Source organism: Poromitra crassiceps (genome assembly GCF_964638095.1).
Source record: "Poromitra crassiceps genome assembly, chromosome: 19".
Taxonomy (NCBI): Eukaryota; Metazoa; Chordata; class Actinopteri; order Beryciformes; family Melamphaidae; genus Poromitra; species Poromitra crassiceps.
This window is the reverse complement of record NC_139646.1, coordinates 19,986,634-20,009,309: the sequence shown is the minus strand read 5'-3', so window position 1 is coordinate 20,009,309 and position 22,676 is coordinate 19,986,634. Positions and strand designations below refer to the sequence as shown.

General features: G+C 47.4%; 1 protein-coding gene across 1 annotated transcript; it reads left to right on the top strand.

The window, feature by feature from the left end:
- Positions 1–1,481: 1,481 nt before the first annotated feature.
- Positions 1,482–21,848, top strand: slx4 (SLX4 structure-specific endonuclease subunit homolog; the record flags this gene model as incomplete). The annotated part of the gene is made up of 13 exons (XM_083655826.1): positions 1,482–1,941; positions 4,428–4,641; positions 5,210–5,434; positions 6,827–7,047; positions 7,495–7,790; positions 8,746–8,998; positions 12,040–12,233; positions 14,602–14,748; positions 15,903–16,072; positions 16,592–19,188; positions 20,348–20,447; positions 20,642–20,965; positions 21,180–21,848. 13 exons carry the CDS (start codon positions 1,482–1,484, stop codon positions 21,544–21,546), a joined length of 5,568 nt encoding a protein of 1,855 aa, XP_083511952.1. The 3' UTR covers positions 21,547–21,848.
- Positions 21,849–22,676: the final 828 nt, after the last annotated feature.

Sequence of the window (22,676 nt, the reverse complement as noted above, 5' to 3'; positions counted from 1 at the left end):
AATTGATTTATCCTGGTTGCTGCTACTCCACCCTCTGCCAATCTGGGGAGAGCTGAAGGTGGCTCCATGCTTCCTCCGAGACATGGGCAGTTAGCCAGCCGCTTCTTTTCACCTGACAGGGGAAGCTTCACCGGTAGGACATAGCACGTGGGAGGTTCACGCTATTCCAACCAGTTCCCCTCCCTCTGAACAGGCGCCCTTAACGACCAGAGGAGGAACCACATTAGTAACCATGATATTGCATGTTTTTGTGAAGGGGGTTCCTATATGAAGGAAACCCCCGGGAGGCACGGGGAGAACATGCAAACTCCACACAGAAAGGCCCTTTTGACAACCCCACCCGGGCGGTGGGCACTCGAGGACATGCGGACGGGCACGCATTCCTTCAGCGTTCACAGCGTCCCAGGTGGGAATCGAACCCAGGACCTTCGAGCTGTGAGGCGACAGCGCTTACCACTGCCCCACCGTACCCCCCTTAATGAATGCTACAATCATCAATATTGTTACAATGACTTGCTGCCTGCATTTATGTGGTAAATAACCAGTGTGTAGTGTACCAATCAACAACTTTTTTTTACGTGGGTATGAAAGTGGTTAACAGACATTGGTTTCTAGTCATCAGTTTTTGCAGACTTGAATTAAATGTTTATGTACTGCTCTATTAAAAAATTGAAAATAAAATATTGAGGGGGAAAAAAGGCCTTGGATTGATTTCTGGTTTGCTGATGTTAACTGCCAAGTCTGTGTGTGTGTGTGTGTGTGTGTGTGTGTGTGTGTGTGTGTGTGTGTGTGTGTGTGTGTGTGTGTGTGTGTGTGCGTGCGTGTGCGTGTGTGTGTGTGTGTGTGTGTGTGTGTGGTCGCTGGCCGTCGCCTTGTCACGTGTTCACCGTCACATGACCAGAAGTACACCATGAAGCGGTCGAATGTGAGTACTTCCTAAAAAAAACGATTATTGCAACATACTACAGAGACTCGTAAACGAACAGTGATGCAAGCTAATCTCACCGGCGAGGTGGAATGAAAATAAACCTGAGTGTTAACTAGCTTGGTAACAAACACCATCAGAGATAGCTAGCTAGATGCTTGCCTAGTTGCGAGTTCAGACCAGGGGTTCCTAGCCATTTATTTATTTACCTCAAAGACGAGCAAGACCCTCATCTGATAAGTAAATAATCCCAAGATGTTTGTAATTGTTGAAGTAGAATGGCATACAATGTCTATTTGGGGCTGTGACAGTGAGCACAGTTGAGATTTTATAAGCAGAAGACCTAGCGTTATCCTTATCTTTTCTATCAGCATGCTAACGTCTAGTGAGCTGGGAAAAGTGTGAAACAAACCTGTTAATCATTTCACTGGGGACCCCTAATGGCCATTGAACCCACATTTGAGCACCACTGCTCTAACCTTGTCTGTTCCTGCAGGCTGAACAGCAACAGTCGGTAACATGTTGGCAGAGCCTGTGAGAAAAGCCACACACCATCATGGACGACTCGGACCAGGACTTTGTACAGCTCTGCTCAAAGCTGCTGAAACGGGTTCGCAGGAAAGCAGGCGACACTCAGGCAGATGCCAGAGAAGACAAGAGGAGGAGGAATAAGAAAGATGGAGACTCGGGGTCCAGGTGTGCTACTACAGCTGTCAGCGCAACCCAGACTGTCTCTACTATGTCAAAACAACCAGTGGTCAGTGGAGGGTTTCGGCACGATCCGGGAGACGCTGCTGCTGTGTCGTCAGTTTCTGTGGATCCCAGTGTCCCGGTGGAAGCAGGGGAGACTGTTGGCTTGAAGGGTTTGAGGGCCAAAGAGAAAGTGCTGGACCGAATGCAACAGTTCAAGAGAGCCAGTCCACAGAGGATGGTGCACAAGGAGCAGCTAACAGGGAGCGAGCATGACGCCATGCCTCCTCCTCCACCACCACCACCACCACCACAAAGACGACCAGGTGAGATGACAGGAGCCTGGGCTCCTCACTAGTTTCATCACAAACACACACTCAGTCCCTCACTAGTACTCCGCACACTAGTGCTGAAACTATTAGTTGCTTGCCAGAAAATGTGTTTATTATCATTTTGATCATTTATTAATCAGTCATTTATCATTGTAGCCTCAACGCATTGTAGACTCAACCTTCATTCTTCAGGTTGAGTCTCGCCATAGCAAGTCCTCAGTCAACTGCAGGCATCGGTTTGGAATGGTCTCAAGCGACATACACGTTATCAATCCCAATAAAAATGTACTTTACCCACGCACAATGTTGTTATCCAACGATAGGGATCAAGAGTAAACCCCAAATATTGCATATTTTCCAATACCGAGCCCTTATTCACATGCCACAGCCAAAGTTTAAAGCAGGACTACTAAACCCCAGCTTTCAGCTTTTAACCAATATATACGACTTTGGGTGGTGTGTGAAGAATTCTGGTCAAAATCTCCACATTTGAGACCAAACTGTTACCATTGTACCATTTGTATCATTTTCAGCAGCATAAGTTCCCTCTATGGGTTCAAACCTGCTTTTTTTTGTGCCCTCAAATGAATGGGAGATTTGGTACATCGTGACATCACGGTGGAGTTAGCACGTGCCCCACTCATGTGAAAAATTGTTTTTTCCCCCCATGTGATTACTGTAGTTCACGCGGCGCGAGCCCTTTAAGAGCAATGCATCCATGGGTAATGCCTACTGTGGCTAATATTAGCTGCTAGTTAGTTATGTTACATGGCAATAAAACGCCACTGAATGACCAAATTGATAGAACGTTTAACCATTTCGATTAACACTGTTTCCATACGGATCACCAGCGTTAGTTTGTTGTTTATATAACGTGGCTATATTCATAACGTTTTCTATGATATCTATCTCGGATACACTGAGAATACTGGGAGGCGGGCCACAGCGTCTCTGTCGATGATTTGATTTGACCGTTCTGGGCACACTCGATTGTGTCTGGCGCAAAGCGAGTGGGTTTCAGGACGAAACAGTCTCGAGCCATTTACGTTATCTTTAGAGCAATATTCCTGTAATGCAAGTTTAACTAAACAGTTACATGTCCTCTGCATTCTACATCAAATGAAGACATTACGGGTTGTTTTATTTTGTATGTTACATACTTATTGGCCAAGATATGTTAGTTTATGGGGGAGGAGGGGGAGGAATTCTGCCAGCTAAAGAAGGAAGTATAGGCGGCCATCTTGCCTGCAGAGTTTTCAAATCAAGTAGAATACCGTTCTGCCAGAAATCTGGGGGGTTTAGTCCTGCTTTAAGCAAACATTTTTTTAAACAGTGCAGTACACCCTCCCAACCACTGAGCTCGCAACCGATACATCCAGCACTGTGGAGCAGTTGAAACCAGCAATGACACAGATATAAGACAAAGAAGACTGTTTTTGAGATTAGCTTTGGCTCTGTCATGTGAATAAGGGCTTGGTATTGTAAAACTACGCAATATTTTGGGAAACTCTTGGTCCCTATCGTTGGATAACAACATTGTGCGTGGGTAAGGTACATTTTTATTGTGATTGATAACGTGTATGTCGCTTGAGACCATTCCAGCCGATGCCTGCAGTTGACTGAGGACTTGCTACGGCGAGACTCAACCTGAAGAATGAAGGTTGAGTCTACAATGCGTTGAGGCTACAATGATAAATGAAGAAGAATGAAGGCTGAGTCTCGCGTTGAGAGTATTATCATTGCTGCTTTTCTCTGTTTCATATCTTTGACTCAGAGCTCTGACCTCCGCCAAGGCCAATAGTCCAGTCTGCTATGATATACAAATTTCTTGAGTCAGATCGGATCCGTTCCAAAATTGTAGGGTTCTTTCCTTGGCCCCTTGGCCCAGTGTTTTGTCCGTAATAACAAACAGATAGACAGACAGACAAACGGCACAGAAAACACAACCTCCTTGGCGGCGGTAAAAATGAATATTCATGGAGTGTGTGGGGGGGCGGTTGGTTTGGCTGCTGGCTGGGCTAGTAGCAATCTTAAGACAGCACCGGGTACATTTTGATGGGCATTTGCCATTATTCATGACATTTTGTAGAGTAAATGATTCATAAATTATTTGAAAAAAATATTCCATAGAATGAAAGTAATTCTAAGTTGCAGACCTAATACACACTGCAGGACATGAAACAGAAACATGACTAGCATCTGAAAAAGCCAGTAATTGTAGTTGTCATGGTAATAGAAATGTGTGCGGATGTAATTAGCATTTGTTTTGTTTTGTTTTTTTTAGCTGCGACCAGCAGCTCTATAAATAAGTCACTCTGACGGTCGGTCCAAAAAAAGTTCACCACCCTTTAGTGGGCACAGTTTTTGCCCTAAGGCTGAAATCTGGCAGGGAGGTAAAGTGTGTGTATGTGTGTGTGTGTTTGAAGGTTTGTATCTGAATCTGTGACTGTATCTCCTCCCTGCAACCCCCCTGTATCCAGACAGTCCAGAGCCGTCCACCTCCACCCCTGGCCTCCCTGTGGAGCGGCAGGACAGCGACGAGGCGCTGGCCCTCCGGCTGCAGCAGGAGCTGGACAGGGAGGCGGCGGACGCCCACACCGTCCACCTGGAGGACGGAGGCCTCTTCTTCTGTCAGCTCTGCCACAGAGACCTGTCCCACATGAGCCCCGAGGGACGCACGCAGCACCTCAACAGGTTCCACTGTTACATTGACATTTTATATGATACTATTAAGGATGCAGTGATGCACCGATATAAAAACTTTGGGCGATACTGATATTAATATTGATATGATCTGTATAAAAACAAGTTTCTATGATAAACCAATTTTGTACATACTGAAAAATACATGTAAACACTGCGAATTAAAAAATGTTATGTTTCCTTTCTTTCCAACCCATAAATCATAGATTTATCACATTGTTTACTCTCAATATGACAATTCTGGCCGATACAATAACCAATATTAACGTTGCTTTTATTTTGCTCATTGGACCGATACCGATAAATAAAAAAATTACTAATATTGGCCGATACCGATATGACTGCCGATATACTGTATCATGCATCCCTAGATACTATAGAGTTTCTAGAGTAACTATTAGGGATCGGGATTGGAACGCAGGTTTGGAGTTTGGTTAAGGAGCAGTATACTATATGACATGTCTAAAAGAGTGAGGCTGTTGACCTGCTGATAAGCTACAGTCCTAAAACCTCCACTCTTGTGGGATGGCAAATGTGTAAGTCTAAATCTCTTTTGCAGGTGTTTGGACCAGATTGAAGACGCTGCTCCAGCCCCTGCTCCTCCTCCTCCTCCCCCCGGTGTCCCCGACTGTCCCATCTGTGGTAAGAGGTTCAAGTCCCAGAAGAGTCGCTCCGCCCACCTGAAGCGTTGCTCCTCAGATATGGGCGTGACCCCGGGTGTCCTTCTGCAGGCTCTGCAGAGACAGGCTGCCGAGCCCCGGAGCGACAGCGCTGCTGCCCAACGGTGAGTCAAACTCCGCAGCTTCTACCAATCCACACCTCTCATTGTAGCCAGCTTTACACAGAGATCCCGCGGTATTGCTGTTAGGAAGGCCCGAAAAATGAGTCCGCGTTGTCTTTTTACTTTTACACAGCATGAGGAGGCATTCCGGCATGACGTTCTATCGTTGCCATGGAGATGTGACCAGCTGGTCAGAGGAAATATCCTCACCTACGACTTACAGAGGGATTTATCAGACGCACACAAAAAAGAAAAGAAAAAAAAACTTGGGCAAGCTGGTGCGAGCGTATTGGGAGAAAAACATTGTTGTGCTTATTATGTCCGAGGAGTCGATATTATAACGAGCAGCTGATCGACATCTGATCGACTTTATGGATCACAGAGGCAGCATCATGTAGGCTACAGGTAACATAAGGCGAATTCCTACCTTTTGGTTCCAGTTTTTTTATAAAGCAATATTCCCATGTTGTGAACTGTGAAGTTTAAGTCCATTCTGAAAGTGTGTTGGACACCCGCATGTCAAACAGCTGCAGTCTGCTTTTAATAAGTGCCATCGTCGTCAATAGACCGCTTGGTTTCTACTTTTAAACGTTTGACTGTTTCTCGCTCGTCTCTGCTTGTCTCTGCTTGTCTCTGCTTGTCTCTGCTTGTCTCTGCTTGTCTCTGCTTGTCTCTGCTTGTCTCTGCTCGTCTCTGCTCGTCTCTGCTTGTCTCTGCTTGTCTCTGCTTGTCTCTGCTTGTCTCTGCTTGTCTCTGCTTGTCAGGCACGAGATGGATCGGATCGATTTTTACTTTCATTTCTGCCTTTCCCCTTTTGCTGTGACGGCCGTTGGGATATAGGCTATAAATGCACAATTCCGAATTCTGAATGCACCGCCCACGAGGTCCCTGGTTGGTCAATTCATATTTCTGTCACGCATCCTTTCTTTTGGCTTGGAGGGCGGCTGTTATTTCTGTATAACGCTAGCAAACCGCTGCTAGCAGACCGTTGCTATGAACAAACGAACGCAGGACCAGTCATCATGTCAATCCACAGAAAGAAGTACGGTTGATTTGCGTCGGGCTCCTGCATCGCCCTATCAGGGTTTATTTTCTGATGATGACCGCCTCGCTGTAACAGCTGATCTCATGGCAGTTGGCAAACCAGCTGATCAGTAGTCTGTTTACATGTTTCAGTTGTTCTGTGCTACAGCACACATTTTGTTGCTCTGATTGGTTGAGGCATTTGGGACTGTGCCTGTTTGGTAACGCCCCCTGGAAATAGCAATTGACCTGAGAGATTCCCAACAAAATGGTCTGGCGATGTCAGGCTAGAACATTATGGTTTCATTGACTGAATAACCCACTAACTAAATGCTGACTGGTATAGTAACCTTTTTGTAATTCCTTATTCAGTGCGCAGACCGGAGGTGCCAAGAGGAAAGGTCCGTCCGAGCCGCTCCTCCGACCGAGGAAGAAGCCCAGGAAGAAGGCCCAGCCCCTGGACGAGAACACCATGGTGGCCCTGGCCCTGTCCTCCTCCCTGCTGGAGCAGGAGGTAGAGAGAGAGATACAGAGGGAGACGGCTGCCCCTCACACCTCCATGACTCCACTGCTGAAGGGGAGGCCGGATGCAGGTACACTACACTATATTATCTCTGTTGACAACACAAAAATAGATTTTGTAAATATTAGCACCGGCCCCGTTTTCTCCAACACCCGCCCCCTATCAATCAAGCCAGGTTTCTACTTGGGCCTAGTTTCTACAGATAGCACACGAGATAATAACATCAGATCCTGTTTATTGGTAAACCTGGGTTCAGTCGTCTGTATCAGCAAGCATCAGACCTGCTGAAGTGTCCCTGAGCAAGAGACCGAATCATTACCCTCTCCATTTTAAGTTATTTTTCCTCATAATCTATTTATGTCAAGTACTTTGAATTGCCTCTCTGTATGAAATATGCTACAAATAAACCTGCCTTGCTTTGCCTGTTTTGAAGCCTTTTGAGACTGTAACTGTGTGTTGTGTATAATTTTGGAAACATCTAATACCTCTCCTCTCCTCTCCTCTCCTCTTGCTGCAGGTAAGGGGCGTGGCAAGAGGAGAAAGGGGGGCGTTCCGCGGCCTACTCCCCTCCTCCTGGTCCAGGATGCAGAGGCGGCCCTGCGGAGGCTGCAGGAACGTGTGTCTGCTCTGCTCCTGTGCAACCGGGCCCCCTCACCCCCCACCCCTACCCGCTGCCCCAGCAGCCTGCCTGACTGGAGCGGCGCTGCCCCCCTCTGGCAGAAGAGTGCATTGCGGGACAGCGGGCCCACCTGTCTGTCTGAGTTCTACACGCCGGAGCTCAGGGAGTTCATAGTGCCCTGGGAAAAGGCAACGGTGAGAGACACTTGTGTATTGCATCTATCACATTCTCACGTGAGGGAAATTAACATCAGACTAGCCAAATGTTGGCACATCTTGGCTGTGGCCGGTACATTTATGGTAAGGTGAGGGCATCAAGAGGCATAATCAGGTTGAGCTGTCAGTTATCAACACTTTATTAGATGGCCTCTAGAGGGGGTCTTTGACTGCAAGGTTATGCAATGTATTTCCCATACTGGCACATTGCCCCACAATGAAATGTCGCTCAATGTATACAAATTGAGCTCAATCGTCAATCTAATGTGCCTGATGTCACATCACATCACATCACATCAGATCACATCACATCAGATCAGGTCATGTTTGTCATTTGGAAATGCACAGATCAGCAGCATTGCACTGAATCCACAGTCTCCAAAACTCCAAACTCTCAACGCTTTGGAAATCATGTCGAAAGCACTTCCATTGCGCGCAAAACACAGCCACAGAGCTTTTTTTGTGCTTTGTTTTGTTTCCCCCTGCAGTCGTGTGCAGTACAGTTCAGGACACAACGATCACACGGACGGTAGCCAGCTAGTGTCATCTGTTTGATGTTGTTGATTGTTCACACTGTGTAAACATAGAAGCCAGATTATTGGCAATTCTGGCAGCAGCTGAGTTTGAAGATCCCCCTGGCAGGAGAAGAGGTAGGAGGAGTGACTGACGAGCAGTCCCTTTTCCTCCAAATGTTCAACTTTTTTCAGCTTGAGATGCCCAGAGCAGTGTTTAGTGTGTACTGTGTAGGCCTGTAATGGCTCAGTTTGACTTGATTTGCCAGTCAAGACAGATAACCTGCATGCCCGTAGATTACAATTGTAGGTATTGTTAACTGATAATGCCATATATTATGGTACTTTGGAGTAAATTGATTCCTGGATTGAAATGCGGTGACTTAAAAACAAATGTCTTGTCTCTTCCCCTTCACTGCTAGACTGACATAGTGTCGACCGCACAGGACAAGCCTGATTCTTCTGTCCGACCCGTTGGAGAAGGAACCTCCGTCCTGGTGACCACGAGCTCCACCCTCCCCTCCTCCTCCCAGACTGCACGCTCCCCAGCTCCCTCCATCCCCAGGACAGGGCAGCTTCCAGTGAGCACCCAGGCTGTCAAGGACCTCATGGAGCTTGCTGAAGATGGCATGACCCTCACACAGTGGGGTTCCACTGTCTCACGCCCTGTGAAAGGTAACAGACACACACACTCTAGAGCCATTTTCACACATGCGCTTTTTACCGCTAAATGACCGGAAAGCGGTCTAATGCCTTCATGTGTGAAAGTTGTTTTCCGGTATAAGCGTTCCCCCGTCATCGCGGACATTTCACCAGTTTCGAGCCAGTCAGAAGAGCGGTATGCCGCGATAAGGGACACAAGTGTGAAACGGGTCCAGTCATTTGCCGGTCCTTCTCTCATGGGCGAGGTGTACTGTACACACGTTGCTTAACGTTCACTTCCAGCGTGCATCATCTAATCATTCGCGCACATCAAAGCAAACTACTTCCACATTTCGCTTCGTGCATTTGCTTTCTCTACATACATACAAGCGTTGGGCGGCTTGCAAGCCGCTGCCATTCTCCCTGTGTCTGTCCTGTGTCGGGCTGCTGCGAAGTGCGGAGGACTGAAGGACTGGCCTCTCTCGAGCAGAGAGGGGAGGGGGGAAATCGGCTGTGTTTATTACGCTGGCTTGACGCTGCCTGGATACTACTCTGCACTGCAGCCCATGAGCGAATGTGAAGGATACAACATACTCTTAAGTCAAACGAGTGTGATTTATTGTGTGACAAGCTAACTTATTTCACCATCGGAGTTTTGCCGACCCCCAAAATAAGCCCCCCCCCAAACATACAGGCTATTTGACGACTATATTCACAGATGCGAGCGCTCAGGTGTGAAGGGAAATTCTGGGAAATGGCCGATATTGATTTACAGGTAATTTTCCAGTACGCATGTGTGAACGGCTGGCAGAGGCTTTCAAAGTGGGAGGCGGGCCTCCCCAGAGGGGCTCCAAACAGTTTCAGGGGAGGCTCAGTGAATGGAAGTGAAAAAATATTCCATTAGTTATCAAAAGCAGATCATGTAGAATAGCCTAAATGTGTGTGACTCCCAGAGTCAGAAAGAAATGCCTTCAGACAGACCTTTTTATTATGTATTTGATGTAGTCTGAAGTCAAACAGCATTTAGGCTGTTGTGGCTCAATTATTGACTGTCTATTAAACCGAACGGACAAATCCCATCTTTATTTGGGGTTTGTCTGTTTTTGGGTGTGTGCACACACGGCAGCCAGTACACACATGCACACACGTGCACGGCAGCCAGTACACACAAGCACACACGTGCACGGCAGCCAGTACACACATGCACACACGTGCACGGCAGCCAGTACACACATGCACATACGTGCACGGCAGCCAGTACACACAAGCACACACGTGCACGGCAGCCAGTACACACATGTACACACGTGCACGGCAGCCAGTACACACATGCACACACGTGCACGGCAGCCAGTACACACATGCACACACGTGCACGGCAGCCAGTACACACATGCACATACGTGCACGGCAGCCAGTACACACAAGCACACACGTGCACGGCAGCCAGTACACACATGCACACACGTGCACGGCAGCCAGTACACACATGCACATACGTGCACGGCAGCCAGTACACACAAGCACACACGTGCACGGCAGCCAGTACACACATGCACACACGTGCACGGCAGCCAGTACACACATGCACACACGTGCACGGCAGCCAGTACACACAAGCACACACGTGCACGGCAGCCAGTACACACATGCACACACGTGCAGGGCAGCCAGTACACACATGCACATACGTGCACGGCAGCCAGTACACACATGTACACACGTGCAGGGCAGCCAGTACACACATGCACACACGTGCAGGGCAGCCAGTACACACATGTACACACGTGCAGGGCAGCCAGTACACACATGCACACACGTGCAGGGCAGCCAGTACACACATGTACACACGTGCAGGGCAGCCAGTACACACATGCACACACGTGCAGGGCAGCCAGTACACACATGTACACACGTGCAGGGCAGCCAGTACACACATGTACACGTGCAGGGCAGCCAGTACACACATGCACACGTGCAGGGCAGCCAGTACACACATGTACACGTGCAGGGCAGCCAGTACACACATGCCAGGCAGGAATTGAACCCTGGACCTTCTAGCTGTGAGGTGACAGCGCAATGGGATCAAATAACATAATCATCATGATCCCACAGGCATCTAGGCGAGGCCCACAGTGTCAGACTTTGAAAACTCCTGCTCTAGGGGATATATACCCAATACCATACCCCGACATACCATACATTGAGTACATATTTACCTGGACAGGCCTGGACATCATGTTCTCAGTTCTGAAGAACAAACTGCAAACATCACAAAACAAGCTAGACAGGATTTTATTAAGGCTTCCAGCTGGTACTCACCTCAAGCCCTCTCAATATGAGAGTCTGGAATGGGTCAAGGTGGAAGACAGAGTGAAACAGATAACAGTGTGCCTAGTGCATAGGATTGCTTATGGTGATCTACCTACCTACCGTAGTTATCCTAGTTATCTCAGGAACTATTTTAACAGTGTCAGGGGGGATACACTTGCATACTCCACTAGAGGGACCTCTACTGATTTTGTGCCTGTTGGCTTCAGAAGCTGTATGAGTGAGTCATTCCTATATTCTGCGGCTGTTGTCTCGAACAGTTTGCCTAGAGATTTGAAATGAATAAAAAATGCAAATGGTTTCAAGCCCAGTCTAAAAAATATGAATTAGAGGTGAATCTTAAACGGTTTAGCTGTGTTCTGTGTGACTGATTTTGTCATTGTTTTGTATTTTATGTACTGTATTTAATGGTGATAATGTTGCTGCAGTTGGTGTGGTTGTTGATGTTGTGTGGCATGGCATAAGTAGCCTTTCTATTGATTGATCTTGAATATAGGTATTAGAATTATGCAATTGGCCTGATATATATTTATGTTGTTTTCTATTACTGTGATGTATTGGTGTTGTAAGTAAAAAATATGCTGCTCGGTGCACCCCCCAACCCCCACCCCCAAGGACCACAATGTTAAATAAGCCTTCCAGCTTTATTCCCTTGTAAAAATGTGTATGAGGATCTGGCTTCTATATGTTTTCTTTTCAAAGTGTCGAATACAATCAATCTGTTCATCTCTGTTCCCCCCCAGACAAGCAGAGCAGCGCCGGTCTGACCCCTGAACTCCATCTCAGTGGTTTTGTCCTGGAGGAGCCAGAGGAGCAGGCGGACCTCTGTCTGAGTGGCTTCCTGCCAGAAACATCACCCACCCACCACACAGAGCGCAGGAGGAGGAGGCCCACCAGTCACCCAGGAACAGATGAAGAACGAGCCAGCCACAAATCAGTAAGACTACTCATAATCACATTAAATCATAAGCCGGGCCACTTTCAACCTGGATCAAATGTTCCCATCAATTTCCATCATACTCTTCGATCCTTACCAACATCTTGTAAATTGCCTCACTAGAGCTATGGTACTTATATATTGCTTAAAAAAAGAGTAGAGTCCGCACTCTGCTGAACAAGATGTCTCCCAGACGGATAGATTTATTGATTGACGTTTCGGTCTCACACGACCTTCTTCACGACCTACTTATATATTGCTTACCTGGATGTGTGGCTCTCCAATCCAGTCCTATAGGGCCAATGGACTCTCAAAAAATCAGCATCGCTTTCTCGACATATATTGACTGCCCACTCTGTAATGTCTGTCTACATGTGCCAAAATAGTTGTGCACAGTAAGTAATGAAAGTTGTCAGGTCATGGCTAAACTGAATGTTGATGTTTGGAATGTCCATTGGCTCTATAGCAGTGATTTTCAAAGTGGGGTGCGCGAGACAACTTCAGGCGATGTGTGACGTGACGGGGACAAATCAGAGAGAAGAAAATTGGACACAATGCACAATGCCTGCGCAGCCTCCACCGCACGAATCAGCAGTCTGGCTGCCTCTGTTGAGGCGAGGTGAGCTCAGACCGCCAGGGGAGAAACCAGGGAGAAGGAAATTGCAATTTAAAAAAAATGTGTATTTCACAAATCCAACCGCGGCAGTTCTTTGTATGTACAGTTACAGTACATCAAACAGGTATATTATGCTAATGTTTCCATCTGTTGGGGAGCTATTTCAGATGAATTTGACGAGATTTATGAGGCTGGGGAACTGTGTGTCTGCGCTGGGCAGCCTGGCTGCAGACACAGGCCATAGGGCAGAGAACGTAACATATACACTCGATACACTGCACGGGACAGGTATCCCGCTAGTTATAATAAAGATGTGTTTAAAAAAATGATGAAAAATCCTTCAGAGTGAATAAAGATGTTTACAATGTTTAAAAGAAGATGTTTGAAAAAAGAAGGATAAAGGTGTTTTAAAAGACTATAGGATAAGAATGTTTACAACATTTTTGGAACTCGTTATGCCCGAGTGGAGCATACAACAATAATAGTAATAATTAATTAATTAATTAATTAACAGTTGACGGTCGGTCGGAGAGACGGCATCCGGTACGGAATGGGTTTAGCACCCCAGCCTGGCTCTCTCGTGAGGGAGAAATCCACAAACGCTACGGATTAGCCTCCTGAAAATCTGTGCAAAGATCGGCGCGGCCTGGGGTCCTTCAGGCTAGAGCGAGGTGCTCGGCACAGGCGAATGACGTGCAGCGCACAGGCCTTCTTGAGTCATCCTCTCTGCCTCTGGATTGCCTTTGCCCCGGGAGGGTCTGGTGAGACGAAGGAGGAGTGCGGCCGGGAGTCACCCACAGGGCCTTAGACCCTCCATGCACCGAAGGGTCTTACAAGCACTAACTCTATTGCAGCGGATTGGGCGTGATCAACCCTTCCACGGGCAACGTTGCAGACAGAGTAGGAAGGCTGATCCGTGAGCGGCTGCTTCTGGGATGTGGGTCGGGGTCTTAATCGGCCTCGGCTGGGTCTACTGGGCGAGGGTGTATGATGTTGACAGACCCGAAACACCTTCGACCCCAGCTAACATCACTGATGACACATCCCAGCGCATGCTGTAGTATGTATTTTAAACACATGGCAATAATAATTTGAGAATTGGGGTTCTCTGAGGGGAGGCTCACTCTCCCACACTTTGAAAACCCCTGCTCTATAGGACTGTATTGTAGAGCTACCACACCCAAGCAACAAGGCATAAGTAGCTGGACAGTAAAGCAGTTGTTGAGATTTTTGGTCAGATTTGGTTAGCAAGGCAAGTTTATTCGTATAGTACACTTCATACACAGAGGCAATATAAAGTGCTTTACATCAAATTGATAAAAATAAAAGAGCATAGAGCATTACAAGGTAAAATATAAGATCCAAACGGTCACAGTGCAAAATAATTAGCATATTTTTACTTTGAGTGAATTCATATGCATACTTATATCTTAAATTATGCACTATTGTGAATTAATTCTGTAGGTGTCAATTTGATACAGTTGATATCACTCAAAATATGATGTGGCTGTATCATTTTATGCCCAATGTACGTCTGCTTTCTTACACCTTGATTTTTTGGTAACCGACTACTACAGTAAGAGTTTTAACAAACTGATTCTTGTCCTGTGTGCCTGCAGGACAACATTGCCAACACCACGAAAACCTGCAGGAAACACTGTGTATCACCCATAGGGACACAGCCCTGATCCTGTCTTTATTCCCTCAATGCTTTGACCCGTAATGTGTTGTTATGGTGTCCCCCCCCCATAGGTGGCGCTGTCCAGGCTGACATCTGACCTGAGCAGCATGGTGAACAATCCTCAGCTGAGTGATGTGCAGCTCCAGGTGGACAGCGGTGAAGTCTACTTTGCCCATTCATTCATGCTGTACACCCGCTGCCCCCTGCTGGCAAAAATGGTAACTAACTATGCTGAACACTGTGATTCCAAGCACAGTCCTATGAAGGAACTAGGGCTGCACAATTCAATTCATACATGCATGGTTTTAGTTTCCACAATTAATAATCATACAACAACAACATTCAAATTTTAAGATTCAAGATCATTTGAATGAGTAATCATATTACAAACAAGGAATTTGTCTTTGTGCAGTATGCAGCGCAGGGATAAATAGGGAAGATGTTACTATAAGGTGCCAAAAGTGCAGCAGTTACTGAAATCACCCAAGCCTAGTGATTGGGAATAGTCATGATCACAATATAATCATTTGGATCATAATTGTGTGGTGGCCTACAAAAATTTTTTTAGTGGGAATTTGACATTTCCATAAATTAGAAACTGTCCCCTATATATAACTTTTTGAATGACTACGATATCACTCTCAGATCAAAATGTATGAGTAATGAATTTTAATTTGTTATGTGTCTAAAAGTAAAACGTGAGAAAAATGGCTTTAAACATTCACCAAACGCTGTATTTTCTACAGTGGCATTCCACCAAAACCATAGAAATAAATACTTTCCCCTATGTTTTATGAACATAATTATTCACCATGATGTCCTACTGAGATTAAAGTAAGCAAATCATTCGAAATCTCAAAATACCTGCAAAACTAATTTTCGACCTGCCTTCCTTCAACAACGTGCAGCAGCAATATGTGAAGGGTTTCTGCAGACCACCACACAATTGTACAGCGTAAAGGTCCTTACACACTGGGAATTTGCATGTTACTAATGTTTTTCAAACCTATATCAGTCAATGCAACCGTGTATACCAACAGCGACGTTTCGCTGGGTGTTATTGCAGTGTTTATTTTTTCATACCAAGGTCGATTTTGTCAGAAATTTGCTTCCGATGTGTACACATCTGTTGCTGTGGTTGACAGGTGCGTCAGAATTCGCATCGCAATTTCGTGCTGTAGTATATTTGCATCGCTCTTGGTGTGTAAACAGCCTTAATAGCAATGCTTTATCTTGATTTGTAAACGGTCGTGTATAAAAATGTGTCAAGACTTGCCAAATATTTCAAACTTTTTGTTGTTGTTTCTCTGCCTTTCATCCCCTTACTCCCCCCCCCCCCCCCCCCCCCCCCTCCTCCCTCCTCCTCTCACAGGTGCACGACAGTGGTTTTGGGGTGCAGGAGGAAGGCATGCCTGCCACCCAGAGGGTGCTGATGGGTGAGGTTCCAGGGCACGCGGTGTGCGCTCTGCTCCAGTACCTGTACACATCCCACTGTCCCATCTCAACCTCCCTGCTGCCTCATGTACTGGAGCTGGCATCCAGGTCAGTATGAGGAGGAGAGGGTTTGAACCAAGCAGTCAACTTTTCAGACAGGTCATATGCATTATTGGTTATTGTAAAAAATAAGAAGATGATTTATTCACTATGATTCTGGGTACTTTGCTTCCTCACTGTCGTCATACCCATAATCACATTAAAAAAAGAGCTCCTGGTGGGTATCAAATGTAATGTAAACATACATTGGAACCATGTGTATTTGATTCAAGACTTCTAAAATATAGTAGTAGACTTCTTTAAAAAAGAAAAATCCAATAGCGTGCAGAATTGTTGGGATTTCCTTGTGGATAAATGCAACTCTTTAACAGTAGTTTTGTTCTTTGTTGATTCAAGAATGTGGTCATATTCTACTGCATATGAAATTATAGTTCAGAAATGATGTACGAATCATATCATAGTTTTATCCAGTGGGAAAATCAGATATTATTCTCCAGACGAAAACCTTGAATGCAGTTTTGTTTGACTACTCTTCTCTCTCATCTTTGTCTGTGTTTTACTGTGAAGATTTGACTTGGAGGAGCTTCGACAGCTTTGCCAGCGTCACCAAGAAGAGGCATTGACCCAGGGAGAAGAAGCAGACGGCCCAAGCGTGGAGCAGCAGTCTGAGGACCAAACGGACCAGGCCTTCACGGAGCTCCTCCGCTCCATGTGGAATGAAGACGACGACGGGACGGATACAGACGGAGGAAGGGATGGAGAAGCACAGTCGGAAAAAGACGGTAGAGACGATGACCTGGCCTCGGGCGATGGCGAGATACGTGATGAACAAGTGAATGAGGAGGAGATGGAGGAGATCTACGAGTTTGCCGCCACGCAGAGAAAGAGGGAGGAGGAGAAATACAGCACGGAAGAGGAGGAGAAGGTAGACGAGAAAGAAGAGAGAGACATGGAGACACAGAATCAAGTATTTGCAAACCCCAACATAACAGACCCTACAGTGAACTCAACAGTCTCCAGAGAAAAACAACAACGGATCTCTCACTGTGATCCAGATCCCAGCCTGGATTCCAGCTACAGCCGCCTCTTCTCAGACTCCTGGGGTGTTTATGAGGCGGAAGATCCTTCCTCCCCACCTCCACCACCCTCCACCTCCACCAGGACCCTTAAAACACAACTCCCTCAATCTCAACAACACCACTCCCCTCATAAATCCTCATCTACAACAGACAAAACTTGCCTTCAATCATCAGCTAGTGTAGTCATTGATCTTTCCATCAGCCCCCCTCCGAGTGCATCCAACCTTCCTCTCCCAGGTTTGTCGCCTGGTCAAATGAGCGACCAAGGCGGCGCTGGAGATGAGCGAACAGATGCTTTCGAACTGGACGTGGCCAAGGAGTTCTCCAAAGAAAGCGTCCGTCCTCGAGAGGAAAGCCTGTCTCCAAAGAGAGAAAGCCAAGGTCCTCAAAGTATTTGTGTCCCACTTTCTCCTGCTGCACCTCAGAGCAGCAAGGGACCGGAGCTGGTCATTCTGTCTTCTGACTCGAGCGAGGAGATGGAAGTCGATCTCAGCCTCGATAGTCCCCCACCATGTTCACCCCGCTCCAGCCAGAACCCGCGCCGCTACACCCAAATCAAACCCCAATCAATCCCAGAACCTAATGCCCCCACCTTGGAAAATAACAAGTCCAGTAGTGTAGCGTGGAGTCCCACAGCTCCATCTGCAGCCCCAGTTCCAGGTAGACCAGGTCCCGGTTGCGATGCCCTCGACCCGACTCCGGCAGACTGTTCTCCGGAGCTTTCCTGGCTCATCCCACCCACGCCACCTAGCAGAAGCACTAGCAGCAGCTCCACTCAGACCCACAGCAGCATGCGCAGGATGCAGCTCTTCCCCAAGTCCACGAGTTTATCTTCTTCACCCTCTGATTTCTCTCCCCCCGCATTGCCGTCAAAGGACAGACTTCATACCTCGAACAATCCGCCCCGAGTTTCTGCCCACATTCGTCAGACAGAGGGCAGCGTTTTCAGGGTGAAGCTGGACAGGAGCATCCCCAGTATCTTCAGCTTGGACCACAACCATCCTAAAATGAGCAATAGTAGTGGTATGTGTAAGGACAGAGAAGTGGAATCAGCCTCACCAGTTTTTGCAGTGCCTCCGTCCCAGGCTAAGCGCTCGCGACCCTCCAGCTTAACTCACTCCAATCCCCTCCACTCCCAGGATGCCTCTACCCCTCTTCACGTCCACTCCCATCCTCCTTACAGCAGCACTCCCCTGCACACAGATCTGCCCCAACCCCCGGTCCTTCTCTCCGCCTCCCCCCTCCAAAGTGACCCCGTTAGGGAGGGGTCGCCGGGTCGAGGCCCCGTGCCGTCTGAGGGAGAGTTAGGAAGCCTTCATCTCTCCCTTACCGACCCGTCTGACTCACCCTCCCCTTCCTCTCACAGAGGTCTTCAACGTTTGCGAAAAGACAGCAGGTGCCCTTCCGGTCCAAATGGACGTTGTGTTGAGTCTGACAACACAGGAAGTAAAGTGACAAGGAGGGTCGAAGATGAGGCAAGTGAGGGAGGAGAGGGAGTATATGAGGGAGGAGATAAGGGCACAGGGGCAGAAGGAGAGCAGGATGATGCAGAAATGGAAGAGGCTGGCCTTCCCGAATCCAGTTTCCGACAGAGTTTCATGTCTATGGACGATCCTCCCATGGCTTACAATGACTCGTGGGGCTTGGACGCCTTCGCGGGCGGCGAGGGAAACCCGGGTGTCTGCTTCAGTCTGAAGCTGCAGGACAGCGGGGGAGACGAGTGCAGCCTGGAGCCGGGTGAGACAGCCGGGTCGTCCTCTACTGCCGTCTCTCAGCCTCCGACTTCTAGTCATGCCACCAACTCATTTCAATCTCACAACCGAGGACGGAATATTACCTCCCCTCCACCCGACCTCCACACCACTCGACCATCCACCTCTCTCTCTCCGGCACCCAAAGCTCACACCCGTACAGGCCCTTCCTTCACCCCCTCTCCGCCTGACCCCACCACCCGTACCACACCAGAAGTCAATGCCAGCCTCCTGGACCCCAAGCTATGGGACAGCTGGGAGGAGGAGGAGGAGGAGGCTCTCCCTCTCCCTCTCTCTCAGAGGGTGAATCCTGCGGCCCAACTCAAAACCCCAGGTAAAGGTGCGTTCACACCGACCTATTAAAGTTTTTCGCTGGCGTCGAGTTTACATACAAAGTCAATGCAAACGAGCGATTGAGCGTATATTCGCCTGAGAGAAAAATCGCTGGGCGTCCGAGCGACAGAGACAGAGCGATGGGGAGAAAATTCGCTCGTCGCTCGAGATGAAATATCCCAACTCGAGCGAAAATACGCTGGCATCAGTCGGGAGTCGTGAGAGCAAGAGTCAAGGATCACACTGGCTTGGAACAAACCGCTGGTTTATTGTGTGGCAACAAACCGCATTGACAGGCTGACAGCTGACATGAAGTGAAGTCTGTCCTACCGGTATGGAGCTCGCATTAGGAGCACGCTGATAGGCTTTAGCTTGTAAACAATGACGGTGGCTCGTAGTGGACAAATATCATGACATTGCGTAACGTTATAGCCCCCACATGTCCGTCAAATCGTGTGCCTGTTGATGAGCGATTTAAACAGAGCGACAGAGCGATTCCAAAGGGTTGAATCAAGCGACAGAGCGAAAAATAAATATCTTGGTGTGAACACAGCTTAAGCAGGATTCCTTTAACAGCAGTGATTTGGTAGTAAGGTGGTGTAGTGCAGGGGTTTTCAAAGTGGGGGGCGGACCTCCCCGGGGCAGCTCCAAACAGTTTCAGGGGAGGCTCAGTGAATGGAAAGGATATTACATTAGTTATTACATTAGTTGTCAAAATATCACATAGAATAGCCTAATGTGTGTGATTTTCTTAAAGAAATAGTTCTGAGATACAGTAGTCTGGGGGAATTTTATGGTTTTCCCACTTTCGCAGTCAGAAACTAATAAATGCCATCAGACAGACCTTTTGATGTATTATGTTATTTGTAATCTTAAGTACGTCAAACAGCAATATCAGGCTATCTTGTCTCAATTCTTCAGTGTCTTCGGGATCAAATATTTTGTGGAGGCTGTTAGTGTAATCTAGCAATGCACAGGATCTGATGTACTGAGTTTCATGTAAGAACCCAAAGAAATTGTGTTTTTGTGTGACTTTTTTGGCATACATTAGTGTTAAATAGGTGCACTCTATGACCAGGGATGTGGTCTACGATAGTTTAAAAGTCATTTTTCATTTCATCTTGACTTTAAGAATGTCTTCCTGTCAATCTCTCCTCTAGTGCCATCCCGCAGCAAGAGTCGTGTTGCCATGGTTCCTGTCACTCCCATGCCTGGCTACTCTGATATGGACACGCCGGACCTCAAAAACAAGCTCAACAGGTCAGTTAGTTCACTCTCATCCCCACACACACGGAAAAGGAAGGGGTAACGAAGGGCCACAGCTTTTCTCGCTCTCTGTTCTAATCAAGGCTATTAACCGTCTGTTTCTCCTCTCCCTCTTAGGCTGTTTTCGCCCATCCGTTGGTTATTCTGTTTGTCGCAAAAATATGCCAATTATTTCCTCCTGTGTGCAGGTTTGGTGTGCGGCCTCTGCCCAAGCGGCAGATGATCCTCAAGTTGAAGGAGATCCACCAGTACACCCACCAGCTGGTCAGCTCTGACTCCGAGGATGAGGCTCCCTCGGTGGGCCGCACCGCTCAGGCCAAGCCCCTGCCCACCTCCTCCACCGCGGCCCCCAGCGGCAGGCCGGCCTCCTGCGCCCAGGCAGCCAAGTTCAAACAGCCCAGAGCTCCCTCTGCTGTCTCCCCTGTGAAACACAGCGAGGAAGACGCAGAGCCACTGTCCGCCTCACAGGGCTCCAATACTTCTTCAACTGCCGCCAGCGAAGACTCTGAAAGGTGTGTGTGTGTGTGTGTGTGTGTGTGTGTGTGTGTGTGTGTGTGTGTGTGTGTGTGTGTGTGTGTGTGTGTGTGTGTGTGTGTGTGTGTGTGTGTGTGTGTGTGTGTGTGTGTGTGTGTGTGTAGGTATGCCTAAACCATTGTGCGTTTTTTTTTGTGGTCATTCATTTCTGCACAGGCCTAAATATCCAACCACTTGCGTCTCTCCCAGCAGGTCCAACCCGGAGTTGTGCCTGTCCTCTGACTCGGACAGTGACGGGGCCGTGACGGCCTCCCAGTCGGCATCCCGGCTCCAGGACCGTCTGCGGGCGGTGCGCTCCTTCATCCTGTCCGACCAGCTGCTGTACAGCCAGATCCTGCAGTACCAGCCTCTGGTTCTGTCCCAGCTCCAGGAGAGACTCAAGGCCGCCGGCATCCGCCTGGGCGCCACCAAGCTGCACGACTACCTGGACTCCCAGTGCATCACCTTCACCACGGCCAAGCCCGGCCACACCGCACCCGGCCGCAGGCGGGCCAAGACCACCAAGGCAGCAGGTGGAGTGAGAGGGAGGAAGAGGAAGGTTGCTACAACCGTGGATTAACATTATTGTGACTGCAGGGAAGATTCAGGTGATGCTCCTGTTGGTTTTACTTCAATGACTTGACAGTTTTCTGAAAAAACGCTTTGAGGCAGTGAAGATGACATGTAAAAAATAAATTAATTGTTTTAAAAGACTGAGTGATGAGGCTTGAAACCTTAAGATTTTGACATTTCATGGATATCATTGATGAAGAATCTTTCACCACTTTGATTACAAATGTGATTGTATGTTACAAAACGTTTGTGTATTTTAAAAGGTCTTCCTTTCAAATTTCATGTTTGTTACTTCTGGTATCAAAATAAGCAAAATGGCAAATGTTTTTCTGGCCAAACATATTAGTGCTCTCATACTCATCCATTACTTCTCTCACCATCTCACAGGGAAAAGTATTTGTTTCCAGAATATTGTCTATTGTGACTGACTATTCATTTTTCTAAATAATAAAATTCTGAATTTAGATCAAATAAATTGATAATACAAGCAAGTATTTTATCATGGCATCAGAATGTAACATACATGTTCACAGCAATTGTGCACTGCGCATGCCAATAGAGCAGGCGAGGCCGTGCTCGGGGCTGAAACCCGAGTTTAAAACAATCTCAATAAGACTGGATCTAAATTCAAAGCTACTGCGATCATTTGGACCTTGATTGATCTTTGTTTTATGTAGGATATGGTAACCGAATCCATGGCCATTTTTCCATGTCTTTGCATACCATCAAGGTCCAACTTGTAAGATTCCTCCACAATAACACAAAGCCACAAACGTTTGGTACAACTGTTGCTCAAATATTGTTTAAATAAACAGACTGCATCCATCTTTAAGTCAGCGGGCCAGACCATAGATAAACTGTTTATCTCAGATGGTAAATCATCTCTTAGTCCTCTGTGACAGTATTCTCCTGTGTGTACCCTCTAACACAGGGGTGGGCAACTATTTTTCATGGGGGGCCACATGAGAAATCCAGATTGTTGCCGGGGGCCGAACAAATATTGTCATGCCGTAACCCAGGGATGGGCAACTTTGATGATAGAGAGGGCCACAAAAAAAGTCCTCGCTACCAGATTTTGCTGAGGGCTGAACGGCGCCAGCGCGAAAAAATTGGGGCATTTGAAGCCAGGTTTAGAGG